A 21118-nucleotide genomic window follows, 5' to 3' on the forward strand; every position below is an offset into this window, starting at 1 on the left:
AACTTTTAAAATATAGTTTCAAGTTTTAATCCTCAAAAATATCCCAATACTCAATTCTGAAGAACTGATGTCATAATTTTTAAACTATTTTCCCCTTCACTATAAGCAATTTGCCTCAGTCAGCTTTTGCTTTTTCCTGTCTGATTTCCATATCTGTCATTTCCCTTAGTATGCAAAAACCTATCTCAATCTTGAATGTACTCAAAAAATTATCTCTGAAAGTCCACTGGGATAGAAAAAATTAATTTCATATCCTAATTGATTTCTCCTTTGGAGGACACATGCCCAGTTACAGAGGAAACAGTTGTCAACCACTCCAATTCCTTTCTCCATTTTTGTTTTATTGAATATACCTTATTCTTCTGACCTTCAGAATATGCATGTTAATTTTTATTCACTCCCTTCTTGCAGACGAACACTGACCCCTGGACTCAATCCAGTGAATCTAAGTTGTATCATGTCCTTAAATACAGAGGCCAAAGCTACATTAAGGCACAGCAAGTGCAATCTCACCCAAGCCCTGTAAAATGATAGCAACACACTCTTGTCCTTGCTAGCAAATCCAATACTTGCTTCACATGCATATTGAATGTATTTCATTAACCAGAAAACTAAGTTCTCATGTTACATTAACATTTAAAAATCAGTTTAATTTTATTCTTCTATTCAAAATGAATTTTAATACCCATTTTGTATCTTTGTCTTATCTTTAACTTCAAAGTATCACCAAGGGTTGTCTATGGGTTTTTAATGCACATGACACAGTTACAATAGCAAGGGTTACTGTCATTTTACAAGACTTAGAATGAGATCAAGTCAGGAAAACCAAATAATTTTGATCCCTGTACCCAAGGATAGTCCACATCCTGTTCCCATTCTGACATGTCTATCCACAGCTTCCTCTACTGTAAAGATGAAGCCACACTCAGGTTGGAGGAACAACACCTTATATTCCGTCTGGGTAGCCTCCAACCTGATGGCATGAACATCGACTTCTCTAACTTCCGCTAAGGCCCCACCTCCCCCTCGTACCCCATCTGTTACTTATTTTTATGCACACATTCTTTCTCTCACTCTCCTTTTTCTCCCTCTGTCCCTCTGAATATACCTCTTGCCCATCCTCTGGGTTCTCTCCCCCCCCCCCTTGTCTTTCTCCCCGGACCTCCTGTCCCATGATCCTCTCGTATCCTCTTTTGCCAATCACCTGTCCAGTTCTTGGCTCCATCCCTCCCCCTCCTGTCTTCTCCTATCATTTTGGATCTCCCCCTCCCCCTCCAACTTTCAAATCCCTTCCTCACTCTTCCTTCAGTTAGTCCTGACGAAGGGTCTCGGCCTGAAACGTCGACTCACCTCTTCCTACAGATGCTGCCTGGCCTGCTGCGTTCACCAGCAACTTTGATGGGTGTTGCTGACATTTTTAGGTATGGTTTAATAAAAGCAGGACTGGGTACAAACATTTAAAGACATTTGTAGCTTTGCAATTCAGAGACCAGAAGTGTAGGCACAGAGAACTCTCAGTTGTACAACTGGAGGAGATTGCAAGTATTGAGGAAGAGGCGAATTACCATGGGAATATTTGTGTTCTGTTTCTATGCCTCACCACGAGCCAAAGTATTTTAAGTCAAAGCAGAAGGATGATGGTTGAACAGTACATTCCAGACCCTTAGCAGGGAGAGCAGGGAATCAGTGAAGAACTGAATTTGACAGGAGCAGAAACAATAACTTTTATTTTCTAAATATCTCATTGAGAAATTTCGACTGGTTCAATAGCCATATCCCTGGATGTGTCTGCTGAAGGTGAGCCTTAAAAGAAAAAAAAGGCAAAGACAGTCGTAATAGCAACAGTAACCAATGAAATAGAAAGCCAATCTGGCTATGACGGGATAGACTGAAAAATCAAAATCAGCAAGCATCAACTGAACAACAAGCAGGGAGGAATTAGCTTTTGTAATGATTTCCAAGGATGCTTTCAAGCAAGACGTGTGTTTTGATTACTGAAGCAGACTGGGAACGCGAGAGTGAATCCAAGAGCTACAATACACGAGTTGAAAGTGATTCCATGATTTGGAAATAATATACATGGCACGATTAGCAAGTTTGCTGAAGCTAAATTAGGGAGTCTTGTTGATAGCAAGCAGATTACAATGAATTACAAAGAGTGTGATCAGTTAGGGAGATGGGCCAAGATAAGTGTGGGATAATGCATTTTGGACATTCAAAGCAGCGTAGAACTTGTACATAGAATGGTGGGGTGGAGCACTGTGGAACAAAGACCTGGGAATACAGGTAGGTGCACAGTACACTGAAAGCATCTGCATAAGTAGACAAGGTGGTGAAGACGACTTTTAGCATGCTGGTCTTCATTCAGGAGTAAGGACATTATGTGGTAGTTGTACAAGTCATTAGTGAGGCCACACTTGACAATGCCTTTCCTATAACGGTGATGAAAATTGCACACAGTTCTTCAAGCTGGTGAGAGCGCACATGGTATTTGGATGCTGCATGGACTAGAGGCCTGAGTTACAGGGAGACTTGGCCACACAAGATGTTTATTCCCTGGAGCACATGACATTGAGGGCGTGATCTCAGAAAATTATAAATCAAGTACATAACTGGCTACAGACACTTACAATAAATCACCCTTTTTGTTTTAAAAGGAATCTATGAGATGTGATTGGCAACCCCATCGATCTCTAACTGGATGCCCAAATGGATTTGGATCAGAGTCTACAATAGCACAAATTATTGCATCAGCAGCAAGACTAAATTTAGCTTTATATCACAACAAGATCATAGCAGAGTTTAATGGATACGGTGCTGGTCTGTTAAGAAAACTTGCAAATACTTAATCACAATATCACAAATGACTTTCTCGACCACAAAAGTACCTTGAAGTCTTATAGAAACCACAGCAACTAATTGATAAGTCTGCTTTTAGGTTACCTTGTCTGAAGAATAATTATTGACAAGGCACTGGGGTTAACCATGTTATTCTCAAACCATCTTCACAATAGGACACAGAAACTCAGTTTAATGCCTTAAGCAAAGAGCAGAACCTCCAATGTACTACCTCCTCAGACATTCACAAAAAACAGCCAGTTCAGAAAGATATTATTTACTTTCTATCTTTGATTACTACTGTACTGATAGGCTACCTCGTCCACTTGAGGTCAGAAAAAAATCAATTATATTCTGGTGGGTTTGTATTCAAATGTATGGCAGACTGCATAAACTTGATAGATTTTACTCTTAAGAATAGCAATGAAATGAGCTATGCTTTCACTCCCTTTTTGATGCAAGAATTTCTATTGAGATTATTAACTGAATTTTAAATTTGCAGATGTTACAATTGTATTTGGACTCCTACCTCTACATTATTAATTCAGACTTCCACATTACTGATGTGGTAATTTAACCATTAAATCACCACACACCTTTGAAGCATCAGTTTGGATTTTTCTACCTTTCTCTGGAATTAGACTTAAGCAGAAAACACCACAACCTTATAACTTTGAGGCAGAAGTTCTTACTCCAGTGCTTTTTGTTAACAAAAGCAGCTTTAAGAGAATTCAGGTTGAAAACTTGGAAGAATTCCACAATAAAGCAGCAAAATTTGGAGCAGCATCTTATGCCAGATTTCAACAGACCAGAGATTTGAGGGTTAAGTAATTTTCCTGTCTTTTTCTCCTGAAGTGCTTTGGCCTTGTGACTGTTCTTCAGGCTTTAGTGTAAAACACGAAAAGTGATGAATTAATTGGTGAATAAAGCAATATATAGGAAAACCAGAATGACAGCGAAAATTAAAATGGCCGTGGCCAAATATATCACAGCCACATCACCAGATCAAATTAGCTAAGGCAACCAAATTAATAATTATTTTTAGACTCGCCAAGAGGGAGTCTTACACTTTACACTGTATCTGTCCGGTGCTCTGAACAATGCAGTTCATCCAAAGACCTTCCCAAATTACCTGCACCACGATGTTGTTTCCAATTAAAGTTGTCACCCTCCACAAAGGAAGGACACAGGTTATGATGGCTCCCAGTTTTCCGACCACACAAGGACTATGCACAAATCTGGAGTCCCATTGACGCAAACAAAATTGACTCAATTCTGTTGCTGCAAACAGTCAACATGCACCACTGTCCTGAGCCACTCAAAGTGCAATGGACAGGAATTGATTAGAGAGCTTAAGGTAAAAGACCCTTAGGGCCAAGTGATCACAATATGATAGAATTCACCCTGAAATTTGAGAAGGAGAAGCTAGTCAGATGTATCAGTATTACAGTGGAGTAAAGGGAATGACAGAGGCTTGAGAGAGGAGTTGGCCAAAACTGATTGGAAAAGAATGATGGCAGAACAGCAATGGCTGGAATTTCTGAAAGCAATTTGGAAGGCACTGGATACGTAAATCCCAAAGAGGAAGTAGTATTCTAAAAGCAAAATGACAACTGTGGCTAACAAGAGAAGCCAACATAAAAGCATAAAATAGAGCAAAAATTAATGGGAAGTTAGAGAATTGAGAGGCTTTTAAAAACCAACAGAAGGCAAGTAAAAAAGTCATTAAAGTAAAAATTGAATATGAAAGCGAGCTAACCAATAATATTAAAGAGAATACCAAAAGTTTCTTCAGATATATAAAGTGTAAAAGAGAGGCGAGAGTGGATATTTGACCGATGGAAATATGATGCTGGAGAGGGCAGGGGTCAAGGACATGGTGGACTAACTGAATAAGTATTTTACATCAGACTGTAGAAGACACTAGCAGCATGGTAGAAGTTCCAGGTACCAGGAGTCATGAAGTGTGTGAAGTTAACATTACTAGGGAGAAAGTTCTTGGGAAACAAATGTCTGAAGGTAGATAAGTCACCTGGACCAGATGGTGTACACCCCAGAATTCTGAAAGGGGTGGCTGAAGAGATTGTGGAGAAACCTGGAAAATTACAAATGTCACTCCACTCTTCAAGAAGGGAGAGAGGCAGAGGAAAGAAAATTATACGCCAGTTAGTCTGACAGTGGAAGACATCGGAGTCAATTGTTAAGGATGAGGTCTCAGGGTACTTGGAGGCACATGATATAATAGGCTGTAGACAGCATGGTTTCCTCAAGGGAAAATATTGTCTGACAAATCTGTTGGAATTCTTTGAAGAAATAACAAGCAGGATAGATGAAGAGAATCAGTTGATGATGCATACTTGGATTTTCAGAAGGTCTTTGACAAGGTGCCACATATAAGGCTGCTTAACAAGCTACGAGCCCATGGTATTAAAGGAAAGATTTATAGCATGGATAAAGCAGTGGCTGATTGACAGGAAGCAAAGAGTGGGAATGAAGGGTGCCTTTTCTGGTTGGCTGCTGGAGACTAGTGGCATTCCACAGGGGTCTGTGTTGGGACCAATTCTTTTTATGTTATATGTCAATGATTTGGATGATAGGATTGACTTTTTTTTTTGCAAAGTTTGCAGATGATATGAAGATAGGTGGAGGGGCAGATAGTTTTGAGGAAGTAGAGAGGCTGCAGAAGGACTTCGATTAGGAGAATGGAATACAGTGTCGGGAAGTGTGTGGTCATGCACTTTGGTAGAAGAAATGAAAGGGTTGACTATTTTCTAAATGGATGGAAAGTACAAAATTCTGAGGCACAAAGGGACTTAGGAGTCCTTGTGCAGGATTCCCTAAAGGTTAATTTGCAGGTTGAGTCTGTGGTGAGGAAGGCAAATGTAATGTTAGCATTCATTGCAATAGTACAAGAATATAAAAGGATGTAATGTTGAGGCTTTATAAAGCATTGGTGAGGCCTCACTTGGAGTATTGTGAGCAGGTTTGGGTCCCTAATCTTAGAAAGGATGTGCTGAAAAAAAGAGAGGGCTTAAAGGAGGTTCACCAAAATGATTCCAGGATTGAACAGCTTATCATATGTAGACAGTCTATGGCTCTGGGCCTGTATTCACTAGAATTCAGAAGAATGAGAGGTGACCTAATTGAAACCTATCAAATAGTGAAAGGCTTTGATAGAGTGGATGTGGAGAGGATATTTCCTGTGGTGAGAGAGCAAGACCAGAGGACACAGCCTCAGAATTTAGAACCGAGATGAGGAGGAATTTCTTTAGACAGAGAGTGGTGAATCTGTGGAATTTAAGGCAGAGGTTGATAGATTCTTGAATGGTCAGGGCAAGAAGGGATATGGGGGTGGGGGCAGAGGGCAGGAGATTGGGACTGAGAGGAAAATTGGATCAGGCATGATGAAATGGCAAAGCAGACTTGATGGGCCAAATGACCCAATTCTGCAACTATAACTTATGGTCTAAAAATTGATCCAGGTCCTCATTCCTACTCAACATTCACCATGATCAGATGAATGCAGATTTAATTTATATGGACAGTATAGTGGTTTACTGCTTCAAGCCCCCTCAACACTCCACAATCCATGCTTTATGGGTAAAGAGTGGACAAGTGAAGGAAGCTGCTGACAATTACAGACTAAACCCCGAGTGGTGCAAATATAAAGAGCTTACATGCCTGGACTGATGAATCAAACACATTAGGATTATCTGGATTTTAAGGGTATGCAGAGAAAATGGTGGTCTACTGGTACAGGTTAGCAGATTGTCCCCTTGCTAATTAGAATGTTGATCCCACAAGTTGTAGGCTGGGATTCTGGAGCACTGCAGTTATCATAGCACAGACTGAAGAATGAGTTCTCCAAAGAATGCTGCAACCTTTAACAGTGGACCAGTTTCAGAGGAAGTCAAAACAAAGCTAATACCTCAAGTGGCAGCAACAGAAACACTACATGCAATAACTGGATACTGCATAGCCCGGCTAGCTCAGTCAGTAGAGCATGGGACTTTTAATCCCAGAATCATAAGTCCGAGCACCGCATTGGGTGCTGCTTATGGGATGACACCATAGTGTAGCGGTCAGCATAATGCTACTACAGTGAGAGCGACCTGGGTTCAATTCCTGCTGCTGTCTGTAGGGAGTCTGTACGCTCTCTCTGTGACCACGTGGGCTTCCTCTAATGTACAGATAGTACGTTAATTGATCATATGGGGTGTAATTAGCGGGCACAGGCTCGTTGGACCAGAAGGACCTGTTACCATGTTGTAATAAAATAAAATGGAATTGGAAAATAGATTAAGCAACATAATCAGGAGTACCAAGCATAATACAAAATCATAAAAATTAAGATATGATTGCCTTGGAAAAATAGCTTTTATCCTTAGTCTGTCATGCAGGAATTAGCTATAGAACTCACATTTTTGAGAAAGTTCCTTTGATTTGAGGAAGGTTACATATAAAAAGACAAGTTTACATGATGTCTGCAACACAACCAACTTTCATCACTGTTACATCACGATCACATAGTCAGACATACCCTCAAGTGCCTGCCAAATGAAATAATCACGTGGATACCTCATCATGTTAACCTGTCTGAATGAATATGCTTTTGAACTGTGCATCAAGTTAAGATGGAAGTAAGAAATACACAGTAATGGCCAATTGTTCTCAGCTGAATAACCCTCTCCACACAAAAAGTCATTGCAAAGGGCACTGATGACTTTCTCTCAGTGGCCAAGGAAGCAGTGGACTTCATCTTTCACAGATACAGTGCAATGGATGTGGCCTTCACTGTGTAACAATTCCAAGAAAAATGTAGAGACAGCAGAGCCACTGCACGTGGCCTTTTTTGACCTACCAATAGCCTTTTGAATGTCAATTGAGGTCTGTGTAGAGAATCCTCCTCAAATTGGGCTCCATTCTAATTCTGATTCATCTCCATTCCAAGTCTGATATTTGTGGACATGCAAACCATGATTTTTAACTAATAGGCCGCCTTTAACCTAATCCCAGTGCAGATGGAGCAATTCCCTGCCTCCTCCATTCAAACCATCGTTACAATTCTTCTCAATGTAATGTTGCACCTCACACCAACAAACTTCCTACAGGGCGAACTAATAATGTACATTTTCACCTCCATCGTAGAATCAAGGTCACTCCAACCTCAGGAGAGAGACAATGCTTACATACACTCAATTTCAGAAGCTGAACTCCAGATCATTCACTGAAGCATGCAAGAAAGGGCCCTCCACAAAACAAATGCCACTTACCAATCTGCCCTTACTGCACAATGCTGCCTCCTTAAAAATAAGTGCTCACTAGGAGACTGGGAAAACAAGGGTCACTTTCCACACCATAAAGTTCAATTTATACTTCTGCGTCAAAGGTACACCGGGTGACGTGCAGCTCCCCAAAAATGTAACTCATGCATCGCGGCGACGCAGACGGCAACAACTGTGATTGGTCCGCTTGGTAGCATCGCATTTCCTCCTACGCATTTCCGGTTGCTTTTCTCCGCCATGTCCATACACTGATGCGAAATAAATGGCTGGAGACAATGAACCAAACCGTCAAATCTACCTGCCGACATCCGAAAATATTTGAAATGCATTTCCTTGTCCATGTCTCTCACAAAGAAACTCAACACAGTGGCATAGAAACCCCATCGCCAACTAGCGTTTTGGCGGTGAATTGCAGAGTGACGCAGACACAACACATGCTCGCTACGGCGTAGCCCGTACGCACAAGTATAAATCAGGCTTAAATACCACCTCTTAGCAAAGGCAGACATTGATTATGTAACTTTCTATTCTTCCAGCGTGCCAGGCAAACATTAGTCAACTAAGGGATACAGCATTCAAAGATCAAATAGCCCAGCTTCTTTAACACTTTGAAAACACTGACCACTCACAGCAAGCACCTCAGTGTACGAGATATGTGCCAGCAGCGGCATCTCAAAAATTTTTCAAATCCTTTGCCTAAATCAGCATCCTTTCATAGGCCAACTCTCCGAACAAAGGTTCTAATCAAACTAAGCCCACTTCAATACATGTGCCTTTTACTTGCGGGAGACCTAACATTGCCCACACCCAGATTCCTGAAGCAAGCATTCTACTCTGAGCTCCATCACAGCATGAGACATGGAAATAGGCAACAATTCAAACATGTTCCCACAAAAACATGCAACATTTTCACCAACTTGAGAATTCTAGTCTACGAATGAGTAGCATCCAGAACACAGCAAAATTGGGCCCAGCCTGTTTCTAAGCCACCCAATATGGCCCCAGCAAGGATATTCTCCAACTTCCTGAAAAAGCATTTCAGGATGTATATTGTATACATTTCTCTGATATTAAATGTACCTTTGAAACCTCTATGTGCAGGGTTCTGCTGGCACTCTCTCTCTCTCTCATATACCTCTAGGCCTATCACTTCATGACCTTCCATGGACCTCTACAACACTTCAAACTCTGTCAAATCAACACCTTCGCCTCTTTCCTTGTCCAGGAAGGATCAGGTGCTCAGCCATCTCCAGGCCAAGACCTCTCAGACTGGAACTGGGTAATACTGTTCCTCTTCCACCACTATTCTGCACCCACCCCAGATCTCTCATGCTTCCCTCTACTCATCTTCATATCCCCTTTTCACACCTGAGCTCTCTTTATAATCCACTTTCCCCGACCTCTCCAATCCCCCACGTTCCTCTGACCCCAGCTCTGCTGTGTCTACACTATCTCCACCAACCTTCTGAAGCAGAACGCCCTGTCCTCAGCAGGGGCCTTACCTTCATCCCTCTACACTCACTCACTTTAATGAGTTCCACACCTGCCACAACACCATTCTTTTTCCATTAGCTCCATGCCTACTTCTTTGGCAAGGATTCCCCCCCCCACCACCATCCTCTTGGACAACCTGCTCTGGATATTTTCATCTAGCTGCCAATAGGACATCAACTGCCACTTGCACACCCACTCCAACCTCATCCCTTACCATCAAACCTACAAATAAGGGCAATGCTGTTGCAGGCTGGCAGACTGAACGCTATCCTGCAGAGGCCAGACAGCAGTTCTCAAGACACCTCTTCGTACTTCCGCCTGAATCAGGATTGCACAGAGAAACAACGGGCCACAGTTTCCCGCCCCATGACTGACCTCATCACTTCTGGAGATCTCCCTACTATCACCTTCAATCTCATTGTTCCCAGTAAATCCAAGAAACATAACATAATGAAATACAGCACCAAAAGGGGTCGACAAAGAACCAGTGTGAAAGACAACAAAGTATGCTGATACAAAAGAGGAAAATAATAATAAACACAAAGCAACCCACACAAAATGCTGGAGGAACTCAGCAGGCCAGGCAGCATCTATGGAAAAAAGTAAACAGTCTTGTGTTTCTAATAAATGTAGCACTGTGCAAAAGTCTTAAGCATTCTAGATTTTATGTAAATTTTGTTTTAGAAGTTTATTTTTTTGTCTTCTGCATTATGCCAGTAGAAAACAGCAAACTTCCAAACATTCTTTTTCCAAAAATAATGTTAGAGGAGTTTTTGTATTTCGTTAAAGTAACATTATGTTTTAGACCACTTTTCAAATAAAACCTTTATTACTTCGTAGGTATTGAGCCGAGTGCAATATTAAACAAAGCTAACAAACAGGATGCTAATGATCAATGACATAATGAGTTGAATGAACTAAACTGATTAACTGAAACAGAGGTAGAAGGAATCAAACTGAGTGAAGGACAACATAACTAAAAGGTGAGGGTGTGGCAGATGAAACAGTTTAACCTTCAAATCATCAATTCTTACACCACAGCAAGAGTGAGCAGAGCTACAAGACACAAGGGAGTCATCCAGCAACAGCAAGGTCTCTCCCAAGCAGAAATTTTGCAGCAGACAGGAGTTTCTGTGAAAAGAACAAGGAGTTTACCAACAGATGGTATGGGCTCCATACAGCCCCAATCTCAACATTGAGGCTGTCTGGAATTACCTGCAGAGAACATAAGACATAGAAGCAGAACTAGGCCATTTGGCCCATCAATTCTGCTCCACCATTCCATCATGACTGATCCCAGATCCCATTCAACCCCATCCACCTCCCATCTCGCCATATCCTTAGTTTCCTGATCAGTCAGGGCATCAATCAAATTCCGTCTTAATATTACGTATGGACTTGGCCTCCACCGCATGGAGACAGAAGCAAGCAATACAGCCAAAGTCTGAAGAACTGTGCAAGTCCTCCGAGGTGTCGGGAACAACCTACCAGCCGATTTTCTTAAAGAACTGCATGACAGCGTACGAAGAGAATTGACGCAGTTTTAAAGGCAAAGGGTGGTCACACCAAATATTGATTTATGTTTTTTTGCTGTTTACTGCTTTTTATAGTGAACTTTGATATTTAGAAACTATTATTTTTGAAAGCATCTTCACTTTACTGAATTTTTTTTTTACATGTGCCCAAGACTTTTGCATAGTACTTTAAATAAGCAATAAATATCAAGAACATGGGATCTAGAGTTTTTGAAAGTGGGTCCATAGGTTGTGGAAACAGTTCAATGATCAGGCGGGTGAAGTTACCTCCACTAGTTCAAGAGCCTGATGGATGAGAAGGTACTAACTGTTCCTGAACCTGATGGTGCAAGTCCTGAGGCTCCCTTTATCCTGATGGCAGCAGCGAGAAAAGCCCATGCCCTGGATGGTGGGCGGCCCGGATGATGGATGCTGCTTTCCAGCGACAACACTCCATGTACAATAGATGTGCTCAGTGGAGGGGAGGACTTTCTTGATCCGTTTCCATCTCAACAGATTATCCACCACCATCTTCTACAAACGCACTGATTCCCAGTTACCTCCACTGTATCTCTTCCCACACTGTCACTTACAAGGAATCAGTTTTCTTTTCTCAGTACCTCCATCTCTCCTGCATATTTTCATGATGAGGTATTCCATTTCAGGACATAAAATCAACAAAACAGATACACCGTCAGAAATCCAATTCCTGGCAGATTTTTCCACTAATAGTAATAGATGAAAACATCAAAGTTCACTCCTGACTAGTGCACACGGATAACTGATAATGCCAGATACTGGGTCACACACACATCTATCAAAAGAGTGCTTTCAAACATTGAGATTTGAAAATAATTCTAAATGAAATGAATATTTAGCTGTTGCTGCAACCCCCCTAATCATTATAAGGCCTCTCTCACTGCAGCTTACATCCATGGCAGCACGCAATTACGTAAATGAATCTGAGCAACTCCTTCCCATTCAGCAAATAACAGGACAACTATCAATCAATCTACAAATGGAAAAGTGGCAATTACCATCCTGCAGTTGGGAAGCACAGCCTCTTCACACAAATATCATCAGAAGCCCCCATACTAGTGAGTAAAACTTTTGTAGTGTCCAACTACAGACCCAAATAATTTGGCAAATTAGTTTTGTCTAATGTACTATCTTTTGAAAGTTTTAATTCTTGAAACAACTTTAATTCAATTTTTCATTAGCCTTTGGATTTTAAAAAAAACACCATTAAATAAATACTTGCTAACTTAACCAAAACAAAGAGAAAAATGGACCTTCAGTTCAATCTGAGAAACATCAGATTGAAAAATACAGGAAATAAATTGTTCCCAATCATAGTTTCTTAGCACACCCTCCTCCCCTTATCTCTTTCCTGTTTGCAATATTTGAACTTGGCCGGGGTTTAACTCCTCTCACACTGATGAGCGTAAAGTTCACTATTTAAAAACAGGAAGAGATGCAATAAACCCAAATCCTTTCCAGTTGTATGCTGTCTCAAATACAGCTCCTAGCATCTGTTTAATATTGCAATGGAGTAATGCAATAAACCAGCAAACACATCAAGGGGGTTCTGTTCACTCAGAGCCACAGACTTCCCCTGGGTAATCAATCTGTCTGCTCTGTAACTGCCTGGCATCATTACAAAGGTTTTACCCAAAATCTATGGAGGGAGAGTAACATTTATGGTTCTAATTGCACAGAATTATTAGCCACCCAACGCCAGAGTTTCCAGAAGGTATGCAATTAGCCGAGAGGCAGCGCACAGCCTTACCCAAGAGATTTGGATCCACTTCATTCCAGTCAAATGAAGTCAGAGGAGCACAGAAGTCAGAGTTCTTGTTATTGTTTAGTAAACATTCCAGCCTGGTTTCAGTATCGCTCACCTGGAATATTAAGAAAATATGTGCACATTTCATCACTTGCACTCTTCTTCCCAATCTTGAAAAGCCCTAAAGCCCCTGCTCAGTATAGCTCCTAAATCACCCAAAACCCTAAGGTTCCTTCTGAATCCAAAACAGAATGACCAGACTTCAAGGGATGTTGGACATCAGTGGGCAATTCATTCTTTGGGGAAATCACCATACCTAACATTGATATACCCTCAGGTATGTGTAAATATTGATACAAAAAAAAACAAGAATCAAGGCCATTTATACATTTCTATTTATACATTTATAAAATGAAATCACAATAATGCTACTATATTGAAGACCAATTGGCCCATTAAATCTATGTCAAAAAAAAAGGGCCAGTCAGCCTCACCCAGCTTTCTAGCTCTGCAGGTCATGACTCCTGTAACACACATCCAAGTGTTGTCTGAATGTGATGACAATTCTGCCTCCCCACCCTTTCAGGAAGTGATCTCCAAACTCCATCCTGGAAAAGAAAATTCCTCACATGCTGTCTAATCTAACAATAGATTTAAAATCTCTGCCCCATGGTTTGAGTATTTCTTGGGAATTAGGTCCTTCCTATTTTATACTCCTCAGGTCCATTCTCTGTACTAATGAAAACCCTGGATTATTCATAAGAACTACAACTTCTATTTCTGGCCATCTTCAGAGATCTCTGCGTCAAAAGAAATCACATTTTTTCTAGGAAACAGTCCCAGGTCCCTTTGTTCCTACACACTATCCACCCCCTTTGGATTAAATACCATTTACCATTCTTCGACCCAATCGACAATGCCACCTATATTCTTTCTGTAGTTGAAAGCTCTTTACCTCAATTGTGTATCATCTGCAATTTTCCCCATCCCAAATTTGGATTTAAACCACAAATAATATATTACAAATAACAAGGCACCAAGTACTGAGCCCCATGGATCCCCATAATGAAAAGCCTCTGATCATAAAACCACCTGTCAGGCATTACTTTTCCTTCCTGCTACTAACTCAATTCAGGACCCAATTTACTGATCTCAAGCAGCTTGCCATGCAGGACCCTAAAAGCCTAGCTAAGGCTCAAACAGATTGCAACATAGCATATAGATTGCCTCCATCCCCTCAGACGTTTTTATCCCCACAAATTCAATTAAGTTAGTCACTTACAAACATCTCTCAACAAATCCTTGCTGACCATCATCATTTTTCAATGAAGGGTTATAGTGCTCTTTAAAATGGATTTCAACAATTTACCCACAATAAAAGTAAACTTAATGGTTTGTAATCACTTGGTTTCCCCCTTCCTCCTTAAACAACAATAGGAAATGCTTTTTATTATGTTTTTTCCATTCAGAATTTCACATACTTCCCCGTACAATGCACTCAATGGCCACTTTATTAGATACAGGAGTGGAACCCAGCGTGGTCGTCTGCTGCTGTCCCCATCGACTACAAGATTTGGTGCGCTGTGCATTCAGAGATGCTCTTCTGCACACCACTGCTGTAACATGTGGTTACTTGAGTTCCTATCAGTTTGAACCAGTCTGGCCATTCTCCACTGACCTCTCTTATTAACAAGGCATTTCCACTCACTGGACACATTTTGCTTCTTGCACCATTCTCTGTAAACTCAAGACTGCTATTCATTAAAAGCGTAACACACCTTGTGCCTCCACATTCTGGTTGCTTTTTGGCATCTAATAAGTTTTTCTTTGTGTAATTATAAAGCATCTTTGAATTTTCTTTGATTTTACTTGTTAATACATTTTAAAGCCTCTTCGCTTTCCTGTTTTGCCTTTGTTTGATTCCTGCACTTTGTACACATTTTTACAGACTTTGCTGCATTAAGTGTATTTCAGTTTGCCCTCTGTGCACTTTGGCATTTTGTATGGAAGTATGCTTACCCACCTTTTCCCTTTCTGGAAATATCTGCCTTTGCTTCAAGACAGGATCCCATTTCCATGCTTCATTTAAACTTACTGCAATCCTGTTTCCTGCACTACTTTTAAACCCTATTGGGCTATTTACCACACTTGCTTTAAACATGTTAGGTTTGCTGGAAAACGTTACTATGTAACTAACATTAAAATAATGTGAAATTAAAGATTGTTGAGATATCAACAAGAGTAACATCCAGTCCTCTGGAAAATCTGCCACAAAGTCCCCCAAGGATGCTTTTCTCATCCTAACAGTGTTTCCCACCTCAAGCAATATAGTTTACACACTTCCCAGCAGCAGTAAACCTGCCCGCAATGACATTAGCCCCAGCTCAGTTGTGGTGCTACAACCCCCACGCCCAGGACTGTACTTCTCCCAATTTCCCCGGAGCCACTCTGAATGGCCCAGGAATCTAAAACTCTATCATCATTAATCCAGCCACACAACATCCTGCACTCATTGACACGTGGCACCAGGGTAATCCGGAGATCACTACCTTCCAGGTGCTGCTGCTTAATCTCTTTAACTCTGCATGCAGGGTATCATCCCTTTTAGTGGTGTTGCTGTGAACAATGACCTCCAGCGTGTCCTGCAGTAACTCAGCACTATCCATCACCCCGCCATGAGGCAACAAACCATCCCAGAATCATGCTTGCACCCCCCTCCTTTAGAATGCCTCCTGCTTTCTCCTTCCTGTGCAGCTGAACCACCCATGGGGTCATGACTCTGACTAAGCCCCATCAAGATTCAGAATTGAGGACTGATTAGAGAGCCCCCAGTAGTTCCCTAAATAACTTGTTGGGCAAACTCCTGGTTTCTTTACCTGCACACTCGATCTCTGGGGGACTGCTGTATGAAATATGGTATAGAAACACTCAACCTCACATATAGACTAAACTAACATCAGCTCTTCCTCAGGCTTCTCCAGCTGCAGACACTCTGCAATTGTGGTTGTTCAGGACAGGAGTAATCTGCAGGTCCTTCATGTCATAAAGTGTGCTGGTCTGGGAGGTTACTGAACAGAAACAAAAGCAACATCTGCGCCCCCCCCCCCCCACCACCAAAAATCCTGGATTCAAACTATTATACAGGGTGAATTTGATTATCCAATATTGTTTCTTTTAAAGCCCCATTCGTTATTGCTACTCCATTCATTACACCTACAAACATTTCATTAACTGTAACACTGTAATTCATTCATAAACCACGGCCTCCAAGCTCCAGTGATTCAAACTATGTATATATTATACAACCTTGAGATTTGTCTCCTCACAGGCAATTACAAAGAAATCCCAATAGAACCCATAAAAAAGACCAAACACAATGTGCAGAAAAACCAAATCACGCAAACAATAAAAGTAAGCAAATAACATTCAGAATTGAAGTTCACGAAAGTGATTCCACAGACACAGAGCCAGTCATCACAGCATCCGATTCAGGAGCCCGTTAGCTGCAGAGACAAGTAAACCTTGCAGAGCAGTAAGCCAAATACTGGTCCAAACACCCTGACCAGCTTCTCCAGTTTACCCTTGCCACTGATATTGACAAAACCAACTTTGCAAATCTTCTCCTCACCCCCTCCATAACCCTAACATTACAAAAAAAGGTAAATGAGGCACCAGGATGTGGTGTAAGGAGCAGGATTGGACACAGGACCCCAGAAGAACTCTGGCTATCTCACCAAAATTCCCCTACTCATGCACTCGATCCCCGTTTGTGAAGCTCTAGACCCCCTTATTTTACTGAATTCTCTCTCACATTCATCTATCTGCAAGTCCTTTTTCCTTAATACACATCATTACTTGGCTTATTACGCCACCTTTTCCTTCACTTCATCTCTCCAGTAAACTTGACTGCTAAATGACAATCTACTAGTATTATTTTTTACCAATATACGACTTCGAGTACTTGTACCTCCCCAGTTCATATTTTTCTGAAAATTTAGAAATGTTATTTAATTACACTGTATACAATTCCCATCATTATTTTTCCCATGTTGCCTGTTTCACTAATCAGCACCTTGAGTGTTAGACGAGTTTTGAAAACCCACATACAAATTTCAAATCAGGTGAGCAAGATTTTATTGGTCTTCAACAAATCCCTGTAGGTCTGACTCGAGCTTCTCAAAGCACCTATTAAACTTGTTTTTCCGCGGTTAAGTTTCCAATATCTCTCACACACCACTAATGTTAAATTGGCCAATCTGTAGTTGCCTGACACATCCTTACACACCTTTACCAAAAAAAAAGCTCCACCCTTCTGTAACCTAGGATGCATCTCTCTTGATTTACTTTAAGCACAGTCAGCTTCCTATCCATCCATTTGGACATCAACCATCACCCCAATTACTTCTAGTTCTAATGAGATTTGGTCATTTTTCCTTAGTAAGAATATTTCTTGCATTATCTTTTGCTTTTATTCTTCACCTTATTAGGCTAATTTTTCCTTTCACTTTCAGATTTCTCTTTATGTGCATGCTAAGATATTCTTTCAAATGAAAGACCTCTCGTCTCATACTCTCTCCAAGTTATTGTCGCTCTGCCTGGCCCACGTGTGAATTATTCACCCAACGTTAGTCAAACGCCCACCTTTGCTTCATGATATTGTTTCTTTCTTGTACTCATTTTCCTATGATACTTCTTGGCAGGAATTTACCAAACTTCCACAAGCAATTCTTTAAAGGTCAACTATTATTCAGAGAGCTTCATATTGGGCTTCCTTTAACCCAGATGGGGCCACATGAGCTTGTCCTCCTCCAGTTAAGTTCTTCATTTACATCACTCCCTTCAGTTTACCATGATATCTTACCATCACCCCCCACCAGTTCCAACAGTCACAAACCTTTTCCTCCCTCTTCTCAGCATCATTCTCCTACCTAACTAATTACACTCCCAGGGATCTTGCCCCTCCCCAAGGTACCCTCTAATGCTACCAATCACTCCTTCATTGGTGGATGGAGGAGGGTGTGAGAAGAACCTCCCCCCCCCCCAAATATCGATCCTTCCCCATCCACCAATCACTAGATGATCTGAATATAGAAGAGTTTAGTATGCAGTTCTGGTCTGCTGATTTAAAGAAGAATGTTTGGACAGTGTACTCTCATTCATGAGCAGTATGAGGAATTGTGTTGGTTTGGCCTATATTTATTGGGAAAATGAGAATGGATCTCATAGATACCTCTAAAATAGGACTAAACAGATTAGATATAATGACAACTCGAGTCACAGCCTCAGAACATGAAGCATGCTGTTGAAAACAGATCAGAAGTTTCAGTGCCTACACCCTAGAGGATGGCGAAGTTGACTACAGAAGACAGAGGCCAAATCATTAAATCTGTCAAAGGAGGTAGAAAAAGATCGAGTGATCTAGAGAACAGGGTACTGAAGTAGGTGGTCAGCTGTAATGGCACTTAGTAAAGCTCCAGTAACCCAGGTTCAATCCTGACCTTGGACACTATATGGATCAGGCGGGCATCCCCCCACAACCCAAAGCCATTAGGGTAGGTAGTTTAATTACTCGTCTGTAGATTAAGGCTATAACCTGAGCATTCATTGAAAAGTGGGGAAATGTAGGAACCAGCAGAAGCTTTCTCTTCTACAGATCCTTAACCCCCTCACACCGGCTCTCCCACTTCTTCATAAATCTACCCCCCTCCCACTCCGGCTCTCCTTATTTCTCCCTCCCACTTAAACCCACCCCTCAGAGGGACATCTCCCTTTTTCCCCATAACTCCCTCCCCCCCCCCGACTCTCCTCTCCAGCCCCACAACCTCTCCGCTTCCCACTAACAGGGGGCCTTCGGCCTTTCTCCCGCTGTCTATCCCCCCCCCACTCACAGCCAGGCCTCAGGCCGGCCTTACCCTCCAGACGCGCAGATAGTCCCCGGAGGTGGCGAGCAGGTCGGGGTAGACGCCTTTGGTGTCCGGGATCCACATGATCTTGGTAGTGGGGTAGGGGTGGTCGAAGGTGTTGCGGGAGATGAACTCTGAGCTCTCCTCATCCAACCCCACGATCTGCACCTTGTTGTTGTACTCCTCCACGAAGGAGCCGAGTGCCAGACGGAAGCGCTTGTCGGGCCGCACGCTCCAGTTCATGGCGTAGACGGTCCATGGTGCCTCGTACTTGTAAATCTCCTTCCTCTTGCCGTGCATGCTCATCTTGGGAGAAGAGGCCTACTCTGCGCCTCTGCTCCTCAACCCACCTCCAACGGGCTGTTCGTCACGGTACACCCGCCACCGCCGCTCACAATAAACCGCTCAAACTCACAAAGGAAGCCCTATGTTAACTGACAATCGTAATACCCAATCACCGCAACACATTGGTGGGCGGACCAATTTTTTTTTTTCCCTAGACTGACAACAGAGAGGACCAATGGCATGTAGGAATTTGGTGGCCGGGATTTACCGTTGGCACGTTACGCGAGATTAATATTTGTCTCGAAAATCGCTGTGACTAACAGTCGTGGCAGCCAATCGCTGCCACAGATCGGTGGGCGGAGATAGATTTCCCAAGACAGACAGTGGAACAAACCAGTGAGATGCAGGAATGGCCGTTGGCACGTGGTATGTTATTAAAAACGTCTGGTTCGAGGATCGCGCTGACTGACAGGTAAACTCGCCATTCAGATTCGAAATTAAACTTTTGGGCGGGCTAAGAGGAGAGGGGTGGGGTGGGAGGGGGGTGGGGTTACTCGTTGAGTGATTGATATCCATTTAGACCAATGAAATGCAACGAAATGGAGTCATGCAGAAGTGTCTCGGCCCGAAAGTTGATTGTTTATTTCTCTCCATAGATGCTGTCTGACTTGCTGAGTTCCTCCAGCATCTTGTGTGTGTTGCCTTGAATTTCCAGCATCTGCAGATGCTCCTGTTTTAATGAAAGGTAAGTATCCTGTCAAAATCTCACGTTCGATTCATCAATCAGGAGAACACGTTGACTGACAATGAGCTGTCAAGAGTGTGGAGGCGATCTTAGTCTGAATGCATATTTCCTGCTGTCGGAGGGGCGAGACTCCGATTAGTGCTACAGTGCTGATTGGTGGTGATCGGCTTATTAACGGGTGAGAGTTCACCAATCATTTGTAATAACCTGACAGATTAATCCTTGTTATTTGGCAAGGATTAGAACCACTCACAACATGCTGGAGGAACTCAGCAGCATCCGTGGAAACGATCAGTCAACATTTCAGGCCGAAACCCTTCGTCAGGACTGAGGAGGGAAGGGGCAGAGGTCCTATAAAGAAGGTGGGGGGAGGGTGGGAAGGAGAAGGCTGGTAGGTTCGTCTGGTCAGGGAGAGTGAGGAGTTGATAGAGAGGAGTTGCAGGCAGGTGGTCACACCGGGGCCACGGGAGGCAGACAAGTGGGTCACGGTTAGGAGGGGGAAGGGGAAGAGTCAGGTAATAGAGAGTACCCTGGTGGCTGTGCCCCTTAACAATAGGTACTCCTGTTTGAGTACTGTTGGGGGGGACAGCTTACCCGGGGGAAGCGACAGTGGCCATGCCTCCGGCACAGAGTCTGGCCCTGTAGCTCAGAAGGGTAGGGCAAGGAAGAGGAGGGCAGTTGTGATAGGGGACTCGATAGTAAGGGGGTCAGATAGGCGATTCTGTGGACACAGTCCTGAAACCCGGATGGTAGTTTGCCTCCCCGGTGCCAGGGTCTGGGATATTTCTGATCGTGTCCAAGATATCCTGAAGTGGGAGGGTGAGGAGCCAGAGGTCGTGGTACATATAGGTACCAATGACATAGGTAGGAAAAGGGAAAAGGTCCTGAAAGGAGAATATAGGGAGCTAGGAAGGGAGTTGAGAAAAAGGACCGCAAAGGTAGTAATCTCAGGATGACTGCCTGTACCACGCGACAGTGAGAGTAGGAATGCGATGAGGTGGAGGATAAATGCGTGGCTGAGGGATTGGAGCAGGAGGCAGGGATTCAAGTTTTTGGATCATTGGGACCTCTTTTGGCGCAGGCGTGACCTGTACAAAAAGGACGGGTTACACTTGAATCCTAGGGGGACCAATATCCTGGCAGGGAGATTAGCGAGGGCTACTGAGGTGACTTTAAACTAGAATGGTTGGGGGGTGGGAATCAAATTAAAGAGGCTAGGCGAGAGGAGGTTAGTTCACAACAGGGGGATGGGAACCAGTGCAGAGAGA

The 21118-nt window shown here is 42.6% G+C and overlaps 1 protein-coding gene across 1 annotated transcript in view; it reads right to left on the reverse strand.

Moving 5' to 3' along the window:
* dcaf7 (ddb1 and cul4 associated factor 7) overlaps nt 1-19307 on the reverse strand; it is a 34732-nt gene extending 15425 nt beyond the window's left edge. Inside the window, exons 1-2 of the mRNA XM_072248615.1 lie at nt 18830-19307; nt 12921-13032 (exon numbers count right to left, since the gene is read on the reverse strand). Coding sequence (XP_072104716.1) covers nt 12921-13032; nt 18830-19126 — 409 coding nt within the window. The 5' untranslated portion in view covers nt 19127-19307. The remainder of the gene's footprint in view (nt 1-12920; nt 13033-18829) is intronic.
* Nucleotides 19308-21118: the final 1811 nt, after the last annotated feature.

This window comes from Mobula birostris, chromosome X (assembly GCF_030028105.1).
Source record: "Mobula birostris isolate sMobBir1 chromosome X, sMobBir1.hap1, whole genome shotgun sequence".
NCBI classification, from domain to species: Eukaryota; Metazoa; Chordata; class Chondrichthyes; order Myliobatiformes; family Myliobatidae; genus Mobula; species Mobula birostris.